Source organism: Sapajus apella, unplaced genomic scaffold (genome assembly GCF_009761245.1).
Source record: "Sapajus apella isolate SASKATOON/1434 unplaced genomic scaffold, GSC_monkey_1.0 scaffold2, whole genome shotgun sequence".
Classification (NCBI taxonomy): Eukaryota; Metazoa; Chordata; class Mammalia; order Primates; family Cebidae; genus Sapajus; species Sapajus apella.
In genome coordinates, this window is record NW_022436942.1 from 61,532,394 (window position 1) to 61,554,182 (window position 21,789).

A 21,789-nucleotide genomic window follows, 5' to 3' on the forward strand; every position below is an offset into this window, starting at 1 on the left:
CTGCATATAAACATACTGGGTACGTTCACTTCTCTTTGTTTCTGAAGTAAAAAACCCTGTATATTAAAAAGAGAAAAACTAAACTCATAAAATCAATTGATGAAGTTGGTCTCAGCATCCCATTACAATGAAAAGCTATGTTAAAACAAAAGAAAAGGTATTGCCTAAAATTACCAGTTTGATACAATGTTCCCTAAGCTGCTCCAGTGTTGTCTATTACAAATCAGCAAATTCAGCACCTCTTTTACATTAAACTTGATTCCAAGTGTTTCAGGGCCTCAAACTGGAATCCAGCTTCAGGTTTCTGACATTAAAACCTTAATACGACAGGAAAAATTCCCTTGGGCACATCAGGAATAATCAGATTTCATCTAAATTATTAAATTACAGACATTCAATTGTTTTCCAAAATCTTTATTTAGAAATTCTAAAGGCCCTTAGAAAACATGCTTAAGCCAAAGGCAAAGTTGGCAAGTGAAACCGTTTACCTGCGAAAGCAAAACAAAGAGGGGTCCTCACAATCCCACGAGGCACGTTGCAAAGTGGCACGCGATGTACCCCATCCCTATTGTGAGGCACAAATTCTTTGTAACACTGGGAGACACCGCAGAACAAAAATACTATTAGAAATGCTTCAAAAGGAACATTTTTGGTTGCGCTAGGGACTTTTGACATTATTTATTAGGTTCAAAAATGCTTCACAAAAGCCTAACAATGGTTCTGTGGAAACCAGTACATCTGAGGCCCTTTCTGTTGTTCTGAGCCGGCATTGATTTGAAGATGGGCAGCACTCGCCGAACAATTCCCTCGCAGCGGTCAATGTAAGTGAGCATTCACCACCGGCCTAGAAAGGGCCTGTGAACAAACCGTATGGAAACGCCGGGTTGGGCGGGGGGGTGCTGAGGAGCAAACCTTTATTAACCTCTTGGAAGGGAAATGGGTGGAAGCACCGGCCAGCAGAGGAAGGGGCGCTCCTGCCAGATTGCCATGGAGGGAGGTGTCCTCCCGAGGCCTCCTGTCCCGCGGGGGATGAGGATGCTTGGGGAGCATATCCGGTGCCATGGCAACCGCGCCTCTTCCGACGGGATATCCGGACGCGCCCAGGAGTTCGCTTTGGAAGTCGGGGTGTGCCCGAGCGCCTGCTGGGGCTGCCATCCTCTCCTCCGGCTTGAGCTCTGCGTTACTCGGGCCGGCGCTCTGCTGGGCGCAGGGGGTCTGGCTCGTTCTGCAGAGGCCGATAGCAGTGGAAGGTCTGGCGGCGGAACCTGGAAGGCAAAGCAGGGCAGGCATAAGGCTCAAGTGTGCGGGGTCACACCGCTCCCTGGGACAACTGGATGTCCGAGAAATCAACATTTGTAATGTGCTGGCGTGGGAGGGGGAAGAAAATCAAAACAAAACAAAAACCCTGACATGATCCTCACCTGCCTCCCCACATTTCTTCAAGAAAATAAAAATACTGTCTGTTCCTTTTTGTTCTTTGAAACCACCTCCCCACCGCACCACCTCCCCAATGCCTCAAAAACAAAAAATAGCTTTTGCGGAATCCTCAGAAAACTATATTTCAAGGAAAACTGTTCAAACCTTCTAAAGAGAGAGACACAGAAGAATCGGTGGCTAAAATAGGGCCCGAACTTTTAATGAGGGGAAAGTGTGTGAACGGAAAATTGTCAAGTGGAGTTATTAATAGATATACAAAAGCAAATGTGTCTCCAGGCCCTTTAGACTGACAACTGATGATTTTTTTAAATACAAAGAGGCCGTTACTTCATGAGTTTTATCGGAAGCTTCAAACCAGCTGAAGATTTAAACAAACAGTAAAATAGCCTAAGACTGGATCTACATAACACACCCATACCCGCTAATACTGTTTGATTTTTTTCTTTCTTTGCCCAACCAAATCATTTTCCATTCAAAAGATGCATTTTTTTACAACAAAGCCAAGACTGCTACATGTGTATGAATATATATATTCACATACATATATATTTTACCTACATTTTCATATATATATATAAACTTCCATGTTATATATGATATATTGCATATATGAACTTGAAGATGTATATATAAATACATAGATAAATCATGAAGCTTTACTTGAGAAATTCTGCCCATTGACCTATACAAAATCTAATTCTTCAGTAGTGACTTAAGATAATTTACGTGCTTTAAATCACTTTCTAGAAGCTTTCAAAAGGTTTTTAATAGCATGTAGATGTCTAGAATATTTGGAGCAACTCAGATCATTCTAAAATTCAAAAAATATGTAAAAGAATTAAAATGAATAGTACCTTCCTAACAGTGGCTGTCAAACAGCCAGTCTATCTTTAAGTGGTTCAGTTTAGTTCATCACACTCTGTTCTGTGTCTGGTATGTACTGAGCACCTCCCCCTGCACACTCCACATGCCCAAGTTAAACGATGAAATTTTTTGTGAATCTGAATTCTACAATGCAGGAATCACTTCCTGAAGTAAAGGTGGAATGGCATTTTAATATCTCCAGTGTGTTGCTTTGTGAACACGAGGTGCTTAATAGCTGTTGATTTGGATTTCTGGCGCTGTCAGATGAACCATGCACTGCCATCAATATTCAGTGTAAGAAGAATCCACCAGAGAACACTGATGTAGCTTTGGAGTTGGGAGCGACAGGGCATGACCTAGACAGGATGTGCTCTCCTATATCTTGAACCAAAAAATAGAATTTCTTTCCCTGAAAGCAATTTAATAATGATACATTTTGCAACAAACTGTCTTAAAGGGGCCGTGTGGTATAATGAAATAAAGCTTTGGGATCAGGACTTCATAGATTCAAATCTTGGCAGATTACCCGGCCTAAGTCTCTTTGTTCTCACCTGAAGGATGGGAATTATATTACCTACTTCACAGGGTTGCTAGTGAGATTAAGTTTGTGCATTCATTTATTAATATTTGAATGCCTGGTACATGTTTGGCAGTATTCTGGACCTTGAGGGGACAGAGGGAATATGGCAGGCAATAAAAAGTAGGGAAGAGAAGCAGACTAACAAGTGAATGAATAAATTTTAAGTGCCAGCTGGTAATAAATACTATGATGAAAAATAAACTGAGAAAGGAAGTTGAGAAAGACCTAAGTTGGTGACATTTCAAGTCAAAGACTTGAAACAAGAAAGGAAACTAAGTATCTGAGGAAAGAACCTGACAAAATGTTAAACATCAAGTACATAGAGAGTGCTCAGTAACCAAGAGTTACTATAGTCATGTTTAGAACCTTGATATAGAAATACTCTAACCTGGATTCTGCACTAAACCATGAGAAAATAATAGCTTCCATCTCAGAGGAGAGTCACGTGGATCAAAATTGAAGATGTACATTCCAATTTCAACATAATTGCCTTGTTCATAGTAAGACTCCAAAAGTGTTAACCAACCAGCATCTTCTGTTTCCCATCATCAAGCCCAGCCTCTCGGAAACAAAGGATTCTGACTCAGCCTTTCTGGAAGAAGGTCTCCCAGCCCCCTGCTTGAGCACTTCTAGCCCATGCAGTACATTCTCTCCTGGTTCAAAGAAAGTTCTCCTTTGTATTGAGTCAAAAATATATCTCTTTTCTCCTCTGGTCAATCCCAACAAACTATATAAACATGTGAAGGGGAACCTACCCCAAAAGGTCCCTATAAAGCAGGGGTGTCCAATCTTTTGGCTTCCCTGAGCCACACTGGAAGAAGAAAAAGTGCCTTGCTTTGGGACATGAATAAAATACACTAACACTAATGAGAAAAAAAACTGACAAATAATCTCATCTTTTCATAACGTTTATGAATTTATATTGGGTCACATACAAAGCCATCCTGGGCTGCATGAGGCCCACAGGCCATGAGTTGGACAAGCTTGCTATAAATGAAAAGACTACACAACATCAGTCTCTCCTTATTCTACATGACAGCTCCTAGAATATTTGGAGATCCACGTTTTTTCCTTACATTTTCTCTCCTCTAATCTGAACATCAGCACCAAAAGTACCACCACCATCATCATCACCACCACCATTAAGCCCTTACTATGTTCAAGAAATTTTATTTATATAAATCATTTAATCATAATATATCTTTGAAGTAAGAATTGTCATTTTTTAAGATGAAAAAACTGGGCTCCAAAAACATTTATGGGACTTGACGGTGGCTACAGAACTGAGATGGGAGAGTTGATATTTGAGCTCTGTTCTTTCTGGTTTCAATGCTTATCCCTTCTGGGCCATCTCCTTACTTTGAATCATTCCTCCTCTACCCTGTGCTATGAATTCACAAATTCCTTATCTGTAAAATGGGAATAATAATATGATCTGCCTGAATATTATATGAGGATTCAATAAAATAATACAAAATGCCTAGCACAATGTCTAGCACCTGGCGAAAGCTTAATAAATGGGGCTGGAATAGTGATGATAAAAATAGCTGTTATTGTCAGGTACAATAACCGAATCGGCAAATTACCTGTTACCAACTCACACCTGTTCTCTCCTCCAATATAATGCTTGGCAACAAGCAGACTTTCATTGAGGAATGGCTACTACAGTTCTCATGATACCTTCTAGAATAGAACTGACCATAAAGTCAATATGTTTTCTGTTTATATTGAAGTTTAAAACAAAATGTGACCAGTTGAAATAAGAAAAGTCAGTAATCACAACATGATACTTACTAGAATTTTTCTTGGGATGGCTCAAGTGCTGGCCCTTAGGTCTTGTGTGTCTATGCATTTGTATGCCCTCAGCCTCCAGGTGAACAGGATTTACCAAGTATGCCCAGTTAGGCTTTTTTACTGGTTCTTCCAAAAATGAACTGTTCCAAGCTTGTCTGGGTGTTCCTCTGGCTCTCCCCTCAGTTTCTCCTCTGGCAGTGAAAATCAGTGGAGCCTGGTCAGTTTCACTGGATGGTGCTGAAGAGGAACAGAGTTCTTCATAGCTTTCTTCATCAAAAGAAACTGTGCTTACAGAAGACCTGGGGACTATGTACTGGCAAGTAGAAAGTAGTCTTTTACGCTCCACTGAACTCTGGGTCCTTTCTGAAAATACTGTAAAAGGCAAACACGTTTGTTTGAAAAATGCACTCAATAACACCTGCTAAATTAACGGCAGGAAGGATGACGTCAGGTAATAAACGTAAACCTTTGATTGCTTGATTTGTGTTTCTACTCTAAGTAAATAAAAATGACAGACTGAGGCAGCTGAGTAGGAGAAGAGGAGGGGAGGGTCTGGAAAGGGAGGTAGAAGATTGGGGATGTTTGTGTTGAGTTCTAGTTACATTGCAGGCACTGTGTGAGGCCCCAGACATGTTTGCCACTGAATCCTTGCAAGAACCATATCTAGCAGATAGTATTATTATCTCTCTTGTGCAGGTCAGAAAGCTAGTTTTGAGGTTTATGGGTTGAACTGTGTTCACCCAGTCTCCTCCCCGCAAAATAAAAAGAGATATGTTAAAGTCCTAAACCCCCTCACCTGTGCATGTGACCTTATTTGGAAATAGGGTCTTCAAAGATGTAACCAAATTAAGATGAAGTCATTCTGGATTAGGGTAAGCCATAATCTAATAAGACTAGAGTCCTTATAAGAAAAGGAAACTGAGACACACAAGAGAACACCATGTGAAGACACAGACACATGTGCATGTTTGTGTACATGTGTGTGTTTGTGTGTACATGCAAATGTAGGATTGAGATTTGAGTGTTGAGATCTCTTTTGGGGAGAGGGGTGCTGTGAAAGGAATGAAAAGATACAAGATTCATTTGCCTTTATCTTATTACCCAAGCCAATTCTTTTTGAGATTCTTGCTTTCATATAAATAAAAATGAATTATGGTTTGTTTCTAAGTTAAGATATTCTTCACAGTGGTATGAATGCAAGCTCTGAAGCTTGGTGAGCTGGGTGTGACTCCTGATTCTACAAAATACTACATGTGTAGCTAGGACAAGAGTCTCTAGGTTTACTCTGCCTCAGTTTCTCATTTGTAAAATAGGAATAATCATATCGACCTCTAGGAATATTGCAACTATTAATTGTAGATTAGATAATGCACATAAAGTGCTTAGGGTAATAGATGGCACTTAGGAAACACTTAACAAATGTTGAAGATTATATAGTATACTAGAGTTTATATGGAAAAATGCTTAATTATAATGATACATACAATTATACAATTTTGATTTTTAAGAGGCAAAGAATAAAAACTGGAAGAAAATCAAATTAACAGTTGTTTCTCAGAGGTATAATTCAAACTCTGGGTAACGTCTGTGTAATATTCAAATTTTATGCACTGAATATGTATTACTCTTATAATTCAGAAATTATCTTTAATTAGACAATGCAGATACACTTCAGAGAGTCAATGTAGCTCAGCATTCCTTACCATTTATTTAATCAGATGACCTGTCACCTAACAGTAACATGGAATGAGATTAGTCGTGGAGAGAACAGGATGAGGAAGGATAAATATTTAGAGCCTTGGGATCTGATTGGGTGAGGTGTTGAGCAGACTTGTCTGGGCAAATAAAGGGCAATTTGCAGGAAGGCACTGGGCCTGAGGTAGCATGAACAAATGACCTAGCTTGCTATGGTATAAATTGTGTCCCCTAAAAGGTATGTTGAAGTCCTACCCTCCTATGCCTGTGAATGTAACCTTATTTTGAAATCAGGTCTTTGCAAATATAACTAGGCAAAAATGGTGGTCCTTAATCCAATATGACTGGTGTCCTAATAAGAAAGGAAAACAAAGACACAGACATGCAGGAAGAATTCCATGTGATAAGGGAGGCAGAGATTAGAGGGATGTACCTACAAGCCAAGGAGAACCAAGTATCACCAACAACCACCAAAAGCTAGGAAAGAGGCGCTGAACGGCTTTCTTCTTCAGAATCCCCAGAAAGAGGCAACCCTGCTAATACCTAAATTGGGACTTCTGGTCTCCAGAATTGTGAAAAAAATAAATTCATGTTGTTTTAAGCCAGGCAGTTTGTAGTACTTTCTTATAGCAGCCTTGGAAAACTAATTACCTAGTTCCAATTTATACATGTTGTCCCAGAGCACAGTTGACCCTTGAACAATACGAGGTGGAACTGGGCAGGTCCACATATATGGGAATTTTCTTCTGCCTCTGCCACCCCTGAGGCAGCAAGATCAACCCCTTCTCTTCCTTCTCCTCTTCAGCCTACTCATCATGCAGACAAAGATGAAGACCTTTATGATGAGCCACTTCCACTTAATGAATAGTAAATATTTTATTATCTTCTTAATAACATTTTCTTTTCTTTAGCTTACTTTATTGAAAAATACAGTATATAATAAATATATGTTAATCGACTATTTATGTTACCAATAAGCTTCCAGTCAACAGAAGACTACTAGTAGCTAAGTTTTGAGGGAGTCAAAAATTATAGGCAGATTTTCAACTGCATGAGGGGTCAGCACCCCTAATTTCTGCCTTGTTCAAGGGTCAACTGTAATTATTAATATCAGCCCTTTTCGCTCAAATAGAAAGTGTCTAGATTTGGGGGGTTAAAAAGAGGGAAAACCAGGAATTGGTAGGTATGAAATGGAAGAAGGAACAGGTTAGAGCTCTTGAGCTCTACCAGGTAGAAGCGACCGTGCTGGTGTGTAACGGCTTGTAGCAAGATACATATTCTGCACTGAGGGCAAAGAGGGTGCTGGCCACACCAGGTGCCCAGACACAGTCCTCTTGAGCTACAGCTTTGTCTGAGAGGGGAGACCAAAGCAAATGCTTTCAGAGGCCAGAAGGATGACAAATGAAAGAAGGGTCCAAGTGGAGATACCCTGGGGTGATATGTCCCGGGATAAGGGGTCAGAGACCTTCAGATCCTGTGTTTTATTGCCATGAGAGAATGTGGGTCCACTGTAGACAGTTGACATAGTTTGTATATTTGTACCCCACCCAAATCTCATGTTGAATCGCAATCCTCAATGTTGGAGGTGGACCCTGGTAGGAGGATGGTTTAGCACCATCCCTTTGGTGCTGTTCTTGTGATAGTGAGTGAGTTATCCTGAGATCTGGTCATTTAAAAGTGTGTGGCACCTCTTCCCCTCCTCCCCTTCTCCCCTACTCTCTCTTTCTCTCTCTCTCTCTCACTCTCTCTCTCTCTCACACACTCTCTCTCTCTCACTGTCTCACTCTCACTCACTCTCTCATTCACTCTCTCTCACCCTCACTCACTCTCTCACTCTCACTCTCTCTCTCTCTCTCTCTTTCTCTCTCTCTCTTGCTTGTTCCTACTTTTGCCATGGGACATGACTATTTCCCCTTCTCTGGAGCCAATTAAATCTCTTTCCTTTGTAAATGACCCAGTCTCAGGTATTTCTTTACAGCAATGCATAATAGTCTTTCTGGATTTTCAGGAAAAGTAGAAATAAATATTTTTATGCATATGAAAAACTCCTGAGTTTTAAATGTTGGTAACATTTCAGCTTTTTTTAAATGTAGTGTGAGATACACAAAGCATGACTGCTTTTGGAATCATCACAGGCCACCAATTTGTGTCTTTCGCCTATGCCAGCCTTGTAAAGGCCACACTATCAATTACCTCCTTTCATAGAATCTTCACCCCAGAACATGATTTTATAAATATTCAGCTTAGAACAGTGGGAATGCATTTGCAAACCCTCTGCACAAGCCGATTTTAGAACTCTAGAAATCTGGTCTACCTCCAACACGTTAGGCTTTTCATTTTCATTTTAATTGCTTGCCTCATTTCATCTTAAAAAATGTCTACCAGAATTTGAAATGGTAGACAAATTTAGCAGGCCTTCTCAAATGCAGAGAAACATTTAGAATTTTTCAAAACAGTAGCACTGGATCTCTCGATCTTAAAGGAAAACAAACAACACTAGAACCAATAGCATTCTATCTGCCCTTGTTCTGTTGTTCAAATATCAAGAACAAGATGGAAGGCCTGAGGCACTTTATACCTTTTTGCGTTCCAGGAGTTATGGGTTAAAAGAGATCTTAAAGGACATCTGAGGCTGAGCCTCCACCAACTTCAATATCCACCTCTGTTTAAATACCTTCATGAAACTGGATCTTATGATCTGTGCATCAAGAATTTCACTGCTTCTCAGAAGAGAAAGTAACTTTGAATCTGCAATATTAACAGGCACTGTGTGTGTGTGCATGCGTGTCTGTGTGTGTGTGTGTTTGTGTGTATTCCCTATACTTAAGTATAGGGAATAATTGTTAAAGCCACTAGGTATGACGTTGGGACAGGTGAAGACTGTGCTTATTTATTTAGTTTTTCAAGCAATATTTATAGCTTCTACCATATACTAGGTACTACCCAGTGATTATATGATTACCCAGGCCAATAGAATGGATCACTTTGAGACTAAGTTGACCAGCTGATTTATTGCAAAATGAACTTCAGCACAGCAAACCAGAGGCTTCTGGTCTCTCAGACTCCTGAATGAACTTGGGGTTACCTCTATGATACAACTGCAACTACCAGGTTCCCCAAGTGGCTAGAGCAACCAATTATTTTGGCATTAAACAACCAGAAACAGAGACTGTTGGAAATGGAAAGTCCTTTTGCGATCTCCAATGGCTTTTATTAATAGTATTCTTTATAATTTTTCAAATCTACCATTCTAGATAGTGATAGAACTTGAGCCCAAATCCATACCCCATGACTTAAGGTCCGGTGCTTTTCGTTACGTGACACATCGGTTGCATCGAATACAGTATTTCTCAATGCTTGTTGCATATCAGACAATACCTGACATGCTTTAACAAATACAAACACATGCTCCCACCCTTGACCAATCAGTGAGAGTGGGACCCCAGTATCTGTTCATGGTAAGTCCTTCTGTGTTGAAAACGTATTATAAGGGCAGGGAGCTACCGATCTCAGTCACTCATCAGAGATTTCAGGTGCTGTTGTTTTTATTCAGTGAAACGATCATGAACATACTACAGCTATACAATCGGTAAAGTCTTTCTCCTCTGGCATCTTTCTATAGATGATCCTCATTTCAGAAACCTGCATTATTTGCTCCTTAACTTGCATGTTCCTTTACATTTTGTTTGCATACCATAACTCCGCTTGAGCCTCACAAAAACTTTCCAGCTCACTCATGTTACTGAGGAGGAAACGGAGATTCAAATAGAGGAAGTATCTTGTTACACCCCCGCTCTTAGGCAGTGAAGAAGCTGAGTCTAGGACCCAGGTCTTAAAATTTGGGGAGAGTTTTGTTTTTCTACTACACAATCAATGCCAGTAGTGACAGAGGACACACATGACTCCTGTGAACTGGGTGTAATGAAGCAAGGTGGATGCTAGTGGTCATGGTGCTAACAACTAACAAATACTGGCCACTGACCATCGGCCAGGCCCTGCTCTATTGTCCATGCCTTGGCCCGTAGAAAATGCTATTGGCATAATTTCTAACATACAGAAGAAGAAATGGTATCTTTTAAAGGTCAAGTACTCTCTACATTGCCCAAAGTTCCAGTGAATAAAATGGGCAGGATCAGAGTTTAAAACATCTGCCTCTTAATAGCCAGCATTCTTTCTTTCTTTTTTTTTTTTTTTTTTTTTCAAGACAGAGTCTTGCTCTGTCACTCAGGCTGGAGTGCAGTGGCACAATCTTGGTTCACTGCAACCTCCGCCTCCTGGGTTCAAGCAATTCTGCCTCAGCCTCCCAAGTAGCTGAGATTACAGGTGCCCACCACCACGCCCAGTTAATTTTTGTATTTTTAGTAGAGATGGGGCTTCACCATGTTGGCCAGGCTGGTCTCGAACTCCTGACCTCATGATTCGCCTGCTTCGGCTTCCCAAAGTGCTGGGATTACAGGCGTGAACCATTGCACCCAGCCAAGGGCCAATATTCTTAACTGCTTCCTCCAGCTTCCTCAGCTGCTGAATCAAGGGCACAACTTTTCCCAACTACTGATACACCTGGGGTTTTTTTGGTGTGTTGATTGTTAAAAAATTCTTCCCAATATTCAAGTTTTGCCAGTTATTTTAATATGTAAGCATCTCTGTGTCTTATTTTGCAGCACAGGACTTCCATCTGTTGCCAATTTTATTTCAAGTAATATTGTGGCAGAAGATTTCAAGGTACAATAAAATAAAGAGTGCATTTTACGGAAACAACTTCTCATTCCCTTTGAGCTATAGAGCAGTTCATGATAAATCATAACAAAAGCTGATGTATTCATTTTCAGTTTTGATTCAATAGAAAAAGACAAGTATGGTAACTCCCGTACTTTCAGTCCCTTTAAGATACCAGGGAGCTGACCACATCACACCCACTTCTTGTAGCTATCCCTTAAAAAATAACTTCAATGTGTTCATTTTTTCACACCATCTTTTCCTCTCTGTCATGCCTGTAACTCTAGCATGTTCATATTATGAAAAAACTAGAGGCAATTGTCCCTCCCAAAAGGAGAAGTGAAACAAAGACAATTAATTCCCCAAAGCTCATTTTGCCTTTTTCTCTAGGCACAAATAAGAGCTTGAAGTTGGGCCAGGCACAGTGGCTCATGTCTATAATCCCAACATTTTGGGAGGCCAAGGCAGGTGGATCACCTGAGGTTGGGAGTTCAAGACCAGCCTGACCAACATGGAGAAACCTCGTCTCTACTAAAAATACAAAATTAGCTGAGTCTGGTGGCACATGCCTGTCATCCCACCTACTTGGGGGGCTGAGGCAGGAGAATCGCTTGAACCTGGTAGACAGAGGTTGCAGTGAGCTGAGATTGTGCCATTGAACTCCAGCCTGGGCAACAAGAGCAAAACTCCATCCTCCCTCCAAAAAAAGAGGTTGAAGCTAATTGATTTCATCTCCAGCATATCTAAAGTCTAACATAAACCTCAAATAGGTTTTCTATTAATGCTAAAACTCCAGTGTTACACTTTAAAAAATATTCTTAGAACACATAATGGGGTTTAATGAAGTCTGCTATCTCCTATTCAGCTTTTCAGCTAGCTGGGGAGTTTAAGTCATTTTTAAGCTGATAGGGTTGAAGTGAAGAAAGAAAGGGTCTGAGATGCACCACACCCAAGAAGTGGCAGAGGTCAGAGGCCAAGAGCACAAGCACTGGACCCAGACTGCTCAAGTCAGATCTATGCTTTTGCCCTTCCTTGCTGTGTTACCTAGGCCCAGCTACTTAAGTGTTCTCTGCCTCAGTTTTCCCATTCGTAAAATAAAAATGATAATAATGCCTATCACACAGGCTTGGTATGCAGATTAAATGAATTAAAAAACAAGAGTTTAGAGCAGTACCTAGCACATAGGACATACTCAGCAAGTCTTGGCTGTTATTATATCATTGTTGTTATCGTTACTGAAACTATTTCTTCCTCTCTCCCTCTATAGCTCCTGAATGACCTCTTTCAGTAGCAAGGACTCAAGTAGAAAATTATATAGTTTTCATCCATCCAGGGTTTGCCTCATCTTATGCAATTCTTCATTCAAAAATATTTACTGAATGACTACTATGTGCCTTGTCCTGCACTTGACCCTGGAGATATGACAGAATAAGGCAAATGTGTGCCCTCATAGGGCTTGCAATCTACAGGGGAAGATGGCAAAAGCAGGCCACAATTACATGGTTATAAATAGTAGTGAGTGATATCAATGAAAAACAAGGTGCTGAGACAGAGAAACCTGAGTGGATACCTGTGAAGATGATATTTAATCTGAGACTGACCTGAAGGCTGAAAAGGGTTTAGTCATTTCAGGAACGGGAAAAAAGAGTATCCCAGCCTGACAAGGCCTAAGATGTGTTTTCAGAACTGAGAGCAGCCCCGATGGCTGGGGGGAAAGGGCAGGAGAGGTGCTGGGATGTTGTACAATATGCGATAGAAAGCAATCAAGGGTTTTGAGAGCAGAAGCCAGTCAGCAGTCACCAGGTGAAAGGTGATGGCAACTTTGGTGTGCCTGATAGTTTTGTACAGTGAATACGGACAGTCAAACCAAGATCTGTTTACCTAGGGCAAAAGCCTCTAGGTAAACTGGTAAACTGGTAGGTGTATTTAAAAGGTAAATTTGATGAGCCGTTGGAGGCTAGTTATAGACTAACTTGAGAAGAAAAAACTTCTGGGTACCAGGTTTAGAGAGAACCTATATTTTAGGGGGTTTTGCCTCAAGGAACGCCACCAGTTTCCCAAGGCGAAAATCTGAAAAAGATTCCTTCACGGATTTGACAGCAGGAAGAGAAGAGTAATCACTGTGAAGTACACCCAGGGAATTCTTCATAACAAAAGCATATTAGGGCCTTGTTCTAGCTGAGGGAAGGGAATCTTTCCCACTCCCGCCACCTTTAGCCTTCCTGTCTTACTTACCTGAGAGGGAGAAGAAATGCTGAGAAACACTTGTGAAGGTCACAGGCACACTTACTAAAAGACTGAGATTTAATCATAAGATTATAGACTCTTTCCCCTCAACTACACCTTATCATCACACCAACAGGGCTTCAGTGTAATAACAGTGGATTGCAGCTTAACATGTTGCAAGATGCAGCCTCTCTGTGTGAAAGGGTAGTTAGGGAATCTCAAAGTCTAGAGGACAGGAAAAAGAAAGAACACTGGACAAATCTGAAGCCTCTGGTCCCCACAGCTACAACAAACATTAAACACAACTCGACATCTGGCCTGTTTAACATAAAACCTCATACTAAAGATTTGTTTCTCCCAGTTTCTATGACCTGATACATCACGCTTGGCTTTCAATAAAAAATTATGAGGCATACCAAAGGCACAGAAAGATACATCCTAAAGAGACAAAGCAAGCCTAAGAACCAGATTCAGATATGACATAGATGTTGGAATTTTCAAATACAGAATTTAAAATAACTATGATTAATATGGGCTCTATAGAACAAGTAGACAAAATAAAAGAATAGATGGCAAGGTAAACAGAATGATGGAAACTCTAAGAATAAAAAAGAAATGCTATAAATAAAAAACACTGTAACATAAATTTAAAAGTACCTTCAATGGGTTCATCTGTAGATTGGACATGGCCAAAGAATCCATAAACTTCAAGACAGGTCAATACGAACTTCCCAAACTAAAATGGAAAGAGAAGAAAAAACTCCAGGACATACAAGAACTGTGGGACAATTTTCCAAGGTGCAGCAGATACATAATTGGAATACATGAAGGAGAAACAGAGGGAGAGAATGGAACAGGAAAAAAATGTATGAAATAATTATGGCTAAGGACTTTCCAAAATTAATGACAGACACAAAACAATAGATCCAGACATCTCAGAGGACATTTAGAACATTTAGAGGAGACACACACCTTACAGAAGAACAAGAATAACATTTACAGTGAGACTCCTATTGAACAACATGGTGACTACAATTAATAACATCGTATTATGTTTTGAGCATTGCCAGGAGAACAGATTCCAAGTGGTGTCACCACAAAAAATTAGTATATAAAATAACACATATGTTAATTAATTTGATTGGACCATTCCACAGGTATATATATGTTTCAAAACATCACACTTCACATTATATATGTATATACACACACACACACAAAATGCTTTTATATGTATATATATACACACTGTATGTATATATATATATATATACACACACACATATACACACACAAAATGCTTTTATATGTATATATACACACACACTGATGCAGTATGTATATATATATATATATATATATATACACACAGTACAGATACAGTATATACATATATGCATACAGTATTGTGTGTGTGTGTGTATATATATCTGTACTGAGACAGATATATATACTGATATAAATGGTATACACACACACAAACTATTTTTATTTGTCAATTTAAAACTTAATTGAAAAGAGATTATAGTAGACTTTTCATCAGAAATCATGAGAGCCAAGAAAAGAGTGGAATAAAATATTTAAAATCTTGAAAAACAGAAAATGTCAACCCAGAATTCTATATCTGGCAAAATTATATATCAGCACTGAAAGAAAAATTAAGACTGTTAGACACACACAAAAATGGGAAATTCATTGCCAACCTACCTGCCCACAGGAAAGGTTAAAAGAAGTTTTTCAGGGAAAGGGAAAATAGTATAGGTCATAAATTCATCTACACAAAGAAGAAAAAACTTGGAGAAGGAATAAATAATATGAAATCTTTTTTGTCTTATTCTTGATTGATCTAAAAGATAGCTCCTCCTAAAAGAGCTTACTCCCTGTTTCATTCCAATAAAAGCCCCCTGTCCCCTCCATCATGTCTCCTTTTCCTGCTTTATTTTTATTTGATTAACAATATACCATATGTGTAACTGTTTACAAGTTTAATGGTCATTTCCCCCACTAGAGTGTAAGCTCCATGAGGGTAAGTACCAGCTCTGAGTTATATCCTAAGCACTTGACACATAGTAAGTTCTCAAAAATTTATACTGGAAAAAAAGGAATGAATTAATGAATCCCTCATCTCTCCAATGAATACTCTTCAGTATTATAGTGTCACCCTTCTCCATGTCACCACATTGCCTCCATCCTCTTCTGCAGAGTTCTCTGAGGAAACCACTTCACTTTTCTTTCCTCAGAGATTGGTCCACATTGCTTAGTTTATCATACTCATTTATTCCAGCTCTAGTCACCACAGTGGCTTGCCCCAGTCAAAGATGGCAAACAAGTTTTGTCTCAAACACCAGTCCCCCAAGCTTGGCTGTGGCACCAAATTTTCAAGAAGAGTTCTAGGATTGTGTCTTGGTTTATGGAGCATTTACTGATGTCTGCCATGGATGTGGGAAAGTAAATTTGTTACAAAAGGAACAGGCATTTGTCACAGCTCAGGTACTCTGCTAAGTAAAAATGTGTCTTCAAACTATACTACAAAGCTACAGTAATCAAAACAGCATGGTACTGATACCAAAACAGAGATATAGACCAATGGAACAGAACAGAGGCCTCAGAAGTAATGCCACATAACTACAACCACCTGATCTTTAACAAACCTGAAGAAAACAAGCAATAGGGAAGAGATTCCCTATTTCATAAATGATGTTTGAAAAACTGTCTAGCCACATGCAGAAAGCTGAAACTGGATCTCTTCCTCACACCTTAAACAAAAATTAACTCCAGGTGGATTAAAGATTTAAACCTAAGACCTAACACCACAAAAACCCTAGAAGAAAACCTAGGCAATACCGTTCAGGACATAGGCATAGACAAGGATTTCAAGACTATAACACTACAAGCAATGCAAAAGTCAAAATAGACAAATGGGATCTAATTAAACTTAAGAGCTTCTGCACAACAAAAGAAACTATAATTAGAGTGAACCAGCAACCAACAGAGCAGGAAAAAATTTTTACAATCTACCCATCTGACAATGGACTAAAAACCAAAATCTACAAAGAACTTAAATTTACAAGAAGAAAACAAACAACACCATCAAAAAGTGGACAAATAATATGAACAAACACTTCTCAAAAGAAGTCATTTATGCAGCCAACAAACATATGAAAAAAATGCTCATCATCATTGGTCATTAAAGAAATGCAAATCAAAACCACATTGAGATATCATCTCATGCCAGTTAGAATGGTGACCATTAAAAAATCAGGAGACAACAGATGCTGGAGAGGATGTGGAGAAATAGGAACGTTTTTACACTGTTGGTGGAAGTGTGAATTAGTTCAATTATTGTGGAAGACAGTGTGGCGATTCCTCAAGGATCTAGAAATAGAAATACCATTTGACCCAGCAATCCCATTATTAGGTAATTACCCAAAGGATTATAAAACATTCAATTATAAAGACACATGCACATGTATGTGTATTGCAACACTGTTTACAATAGTAAAGACTTGGAAACAACCCAAATGCCCATCAATGATAGAGGGGATAAAGAAAATGTGGCACATATACACCATGGAATACTATTCAGCCATAAAAAAGGATGAGTTCATGTCCCTTGCAGGGTCAAGGATGAAGCTGGAAACCATCATTCTCAGCAAACTGACACAAGAACAGAAAACCAAACACCGCATATTCTCACTCATAAGTGGGTGTTGAACAATGAGAACACATGGACATATGGAAGGGAACATCACACACCAGGGCCTGTGAGGACTGGTGGGATTAGGGAGGGATAGCAGGGGGTAGGAGGATTGGGGAGGGCTAACATTAGGAGAAATAACCAATGGAGATAACGGGGGGATGGATGCAGCAAACCACCATGGCACATGTATACCTATGTAACAAACCTTCACATTCTGCACATGCACCCCAGAACTTAAAGTATAATAAATAAATAAACTGCAAAAAAAGTGCCTTTTCCTTTTCCTGAGAGAGGGATATTCCTTCTCCCAATATCACTCAAACACCTGCACTTCCCAGTAAAGAGACGCATGGGTCAGCCTCTCATCATGCAACAGAAGACTGCAGAGTATTAATTATCCTCCTCCCACAATACCGCCTCTTCCCCATGACATCATCAGCCTTATTCAGTTGCATGTAAATCACAGAAAATCTCCAGCTTAGGGACACAGATTTATATTGGAATGTTTTATTTTTAAATGTCTGGGCTAGACTACAAATTGTTTCAAACATGAGATATAATTTTAAAAACATTGGTCTGAGAGCCAGAGCATTTGGTTCTAGTGGATACATTGATTCATTGAATGAGTGTCTCTAGGCCTTGGTTTCCCCATCTATAGAAAAATAAAAATTATCAACAAAGGCTTCTCCAACTTTAATAAACCTGTGAGTTTCTGAGTAGTTTTTTTAAACTACACTGAAATTTTTTTTTCTTTAATGAACTTCATTTATTTACCTTTTGAAACACTATGATACCATACAAAATTGCTATTTTGTAGGTCAAAAATGGTCAAATATATGCAATTTCACATATTACAACTTAATATCATATGTACAAAATGGTATACATACACATGTTACCATATACATAGTTTAAAGAAAATAAAAAGCCCCAGACTCACCCAATTTCATTATATGAGTATCCACAATGTATTTGTCCATTCTCTTATTGACAGACACAGGGTGAATCCCAGTTTTATGTTGTTTTTGTTTTAATATTACCAACAGGCTGGGCACGGTGGCACATGTGTGTAATCTCAGCACTTTGGGAGGCCGAGGTGAGTACATTGCTTGAGTCCAGGAGTCTGAGGCCAGCATGAGCAACATGGTGAAACCCAGTCTCTATAAAAATTACAAAAAGTTAGCCAGATGTAGTGGCATGTGCCTGTAGTCTCAGCTACTCCAGAGGTTGAGTTAGGAGGATTGCTTCAGCCTGGGAGGCAGAGGTTGCAGTGAGATCGCACCACTGCACTCTAGCCTGGGCAACAGAGCAAGACTCCATGTCAAAAAAAAAAAAAATGTACTACACACAAGGCTTCTATGAACACTCTTGTATATGTCTTCTTGTGCATGTACCTTAGTTTCTCTAGGAGTGCCAAGTCATGGGGTGTGCATACCTTCAATCTTATTATAGAATATCCATTGTTTTCCAAAATGTTTATACCAATTTACACTCCTACAAGCAGTGTGCACAGTTTTCTTTTGTTCCATATCCTTGCCAACACTTGCTATTACCTGCATTTTTGAATTTTTGCCTCTGTCAGGTAGAAAATGATACTGCTTTGTGGTTTTAATTTGTATTTTCCTGACAAAGAATGAACTTGAACATCTCTCCTCCCACCAAATCTTTCATCTGAATTGCTTACAAACTGTATAATTGTGGGCTGAATTTCAGTCCCTTTCCTTTCTCCTGCCCCGTGTATTCTAACCAGCTGGGGAATTGTGACTAGCCCTGGAGGACACAGTGGGGAGCTCTTGGAGAATACACAATGTCAATAATCTGCCTCTAAATGAATAACCAGGAGTTGACCTTCAGGGATTGTACTCACACCATTCAACTGCTATGCCACAGTGTAATATTTCACATCGTGCTAAAACTCTAGTGAAGCATTATTTTGCATGCGATTACGTACTTGAATTATTGTTTCATCTAAATGATTATGTCAACCACTGCTTCCTAAGACACAAAAGGCCTGTGCTACCTGCCTACATTATCAATCCAGACAACACCTTAGCTTTCTTATATGAGGCCGTTTCCAAGTCTTTCATTCTCCCCAATTGAGAATATACAATTTCTCACGGATTCTTTTAGAACATATTAGGGTGAGAAATGGGCTGATATTAAGATGGCAAGGGCAGTACATGTGAACATTTTAAATCACATCATTCAACAGCACATATTCAGGAAACCAACCTTTCCTTATGTTTATTCTTTAAGAAAAAAGAAGCTAAAATGTTTTCCCCTCATGCTAGAGAATTCAACAGGAATGATGACCTTTCTTAAATGATTCTATGGATAAATAATTCTGATGAATAAAATTAAGGAGAAGAGTGGAAAAAAAGTCACACAGGGAGCTGGAAACAATTGAAAAAGAAATCCAGGCTACCCCCCCAACCCTAGTCTTTGTTGAAGGGATCACCAGAGATCTACATAGATATTATTTTGAAATTTAGAGCTTCAACTTGTATGACAAGAATACCCATGCTGAGTTTTTGCAATGCCTCTGTGAAACAGCAAAAGAACCCGACAGACCCTATTCTTGAATTAAAGCAACACACTGTGGAAAGCCTGAAAATAAACCATCTATGCTTGATTAATTAGGTTTGTAAGTATTGTTTCAGAACCAAACAATATTTCTAAAGATTTCAATAGTTCAAAGATTGCCCTATGGCCGTCTGGCCAATACATCTTCTAACACACGCGGTTTACAAGCATTTTTCTTCCCAATATGTTGTCTTTGGTTGGTGCGACATTGTTTGAGTGCAGGGCTATTTGGGTCATAGTGGTTTTCTCCTCTGCACAGCAGTGGTGCTGAGCACAGCACTTTGACCATACATCTTCCATGTCATTTCCATCAAAGGCACATGATACTTCCTGGTGACCAATCAGGAGTGGTCCAGCATCCTAACAGAGGGCATATTGGCAAACCAAGCTTTCTTAATGACAGCCATTGTTCAAGGCCAACAAAAGGGAGGTCCTGAATATTAACATGTGGCCTTGTGTAAAGGTTACCGGTATGGCACATCCATCATATTTCACAACCGAGAAAGAAAACGTTATAAGTTCTGTCAGAATCTACTGTTGTCCACATAAATGTATTAGGCTGACAGGTGACACCAACAAGGCGGATGATCTTGAGTGATGATTTCCTCTTTCAACAAATATCCTTTCACTTTGAAGCAGCAGCAGACATTATAGTGAAAGATAATGTTTAAAGAGTATACCTCCAGGCCACAGGGGGTTAGAATAACCAGGCAACCCAATTGAAATATTAACTTAATAACATGTAATCATTACACCAAATGGTATCTCCTTCTAACAGGCATAATTTCCCACACTGAGAAATCACATATTTTAACACCTCAGCATCTTCAAGGGTCTTCTTAATAGTACAGACCAGTAAATCCATGAAATTTCTATCAGTAGGATTTAGACTGTTAATACATTTGGTAAAAGAGAACTTACTAAAAGGCCTGAATTTACTGACAATGTCACATTTGGCTAAATGTTATACAAAGCAAACTATAATGATAGAACTGAATGGAGCTAAATTACGTCACATGATTTCAATACTAAACCTAAGAGCAAATAGCAAGCTTTGTCACCTGACAATTCTGCTTAGAGACAGTTCTATATTCAATATTAGATATATGGGGTTCTGGCCATTAAATATCATCTTTTTAAAAAGTTGGACTTTATTTCTAGTTAAGAGATTTGCAAAAAATATACATGGAAAAGATTAGTGAATAAGCACGTATCTCATCTGCTGCTTGTGCTCACAACAATCTCCCTGTCCAGTTATTTCTTCCTGTATCCTCACTGGACATGTTATAACTGAATGTCTTAGGTGAGTATATCTTTTTGTTAAAAAAAAAAAGTTGTAAATTTTTAGAGGGAAGAACATGCATCTTTATGCTTTTCTGAATCCAGCCCAGTGCCTAGCATATCACACTCTGTGAGTGTTCTATAGTTCTTAAACAAATGCATTAACACATAAAAATAACCATTCTATACTCTTAAGAAGGTTTTTTATTAAATTTCTGGTTGGCAATGCATTATTAAACTTACGTAGTAATTATTTTTTATTCTGTCTACACACACACACACACACACACACACACACACACAACACACACACTCTTTAAGTCAGTGATCCTATGACTCGTTAAGTGGTTTAAATGAGAACTTTCTTAGTCTTATCTTCCCTTCTCTGGCTGAAATGAGAAAATCACCCAAGGTGATACCCTACCCCCTAACCATAGGTCATTGGTCAAGGTTTGTGTAATTGACTCACACTTGGACAATTAAACTCCTTTGATGGATTTTTTTTGTTGTTCCCTTGGGACTTAACAGACCACATCTCAGTTCGTTTCTGGAGGCAGATGCTGGCAACTGGCAGCTATTGGAGGCCATGTTTTCATATTTCACTGTTTTCACTGCAGAGGCTACAGTGAGCAGAAGAAGATGACATGCAGGCAGAATAAGAGGCACAGATGGAGGTCTTAGGGCTGCTGAAGATACTGGCTGAGAGCCTCCCTGAGGCCAACCTCACCCCAAATTCCATGTGCTTTGGATATATCAGCCACCTCTCTTTTTAGCAGTGTAGTTCAGATAAATCTCTGTAATGTCTAATTGAAATTAACTAATAAAACTAGTTGCTATTATTATATTTCATTAACTGAAACTGCATTTTTATAAAAGGTTTAAAATTGTCTCACCACAACAAATGTCCAAATTC

At 39.2% G+C, this 21,789-nt stretch overlaps 1 protein-coding gene across 3 annotated transcripts in view; it reads right to left on the reverse strand.

The window, feature by feature from the left end:
• Nucleotides 1-399: 399 nt before the first annotated feature.
• The window catches only part of CUNH12orf42 (chromosome unknown C12orf42 homolog), a 192,296-nt gene continuing 170,906 nt past the window's right edge, over nt 400-21,789 (reverse strand). For all 3 annotated transcript variants that reach the window (XM_032299490.1, XM_032299501.1, XM_032299510.1), the window contains 2 exons: nt 4,676-5,047; nt 400-1,265 (listed from right to left, as the gene is read on the reverse strand). In XM_032299490.1, coding sequence (XP_032155381.1) covers nt 817-1,265; nt 4,676-5,047 — 821 coding nt within the window. In that variant the 3' untranslated portion in view covers nt 400-816. The remainder of the gene's footprint in view (nt 1,266-4,675; nt 5,048-21,789) is intronic.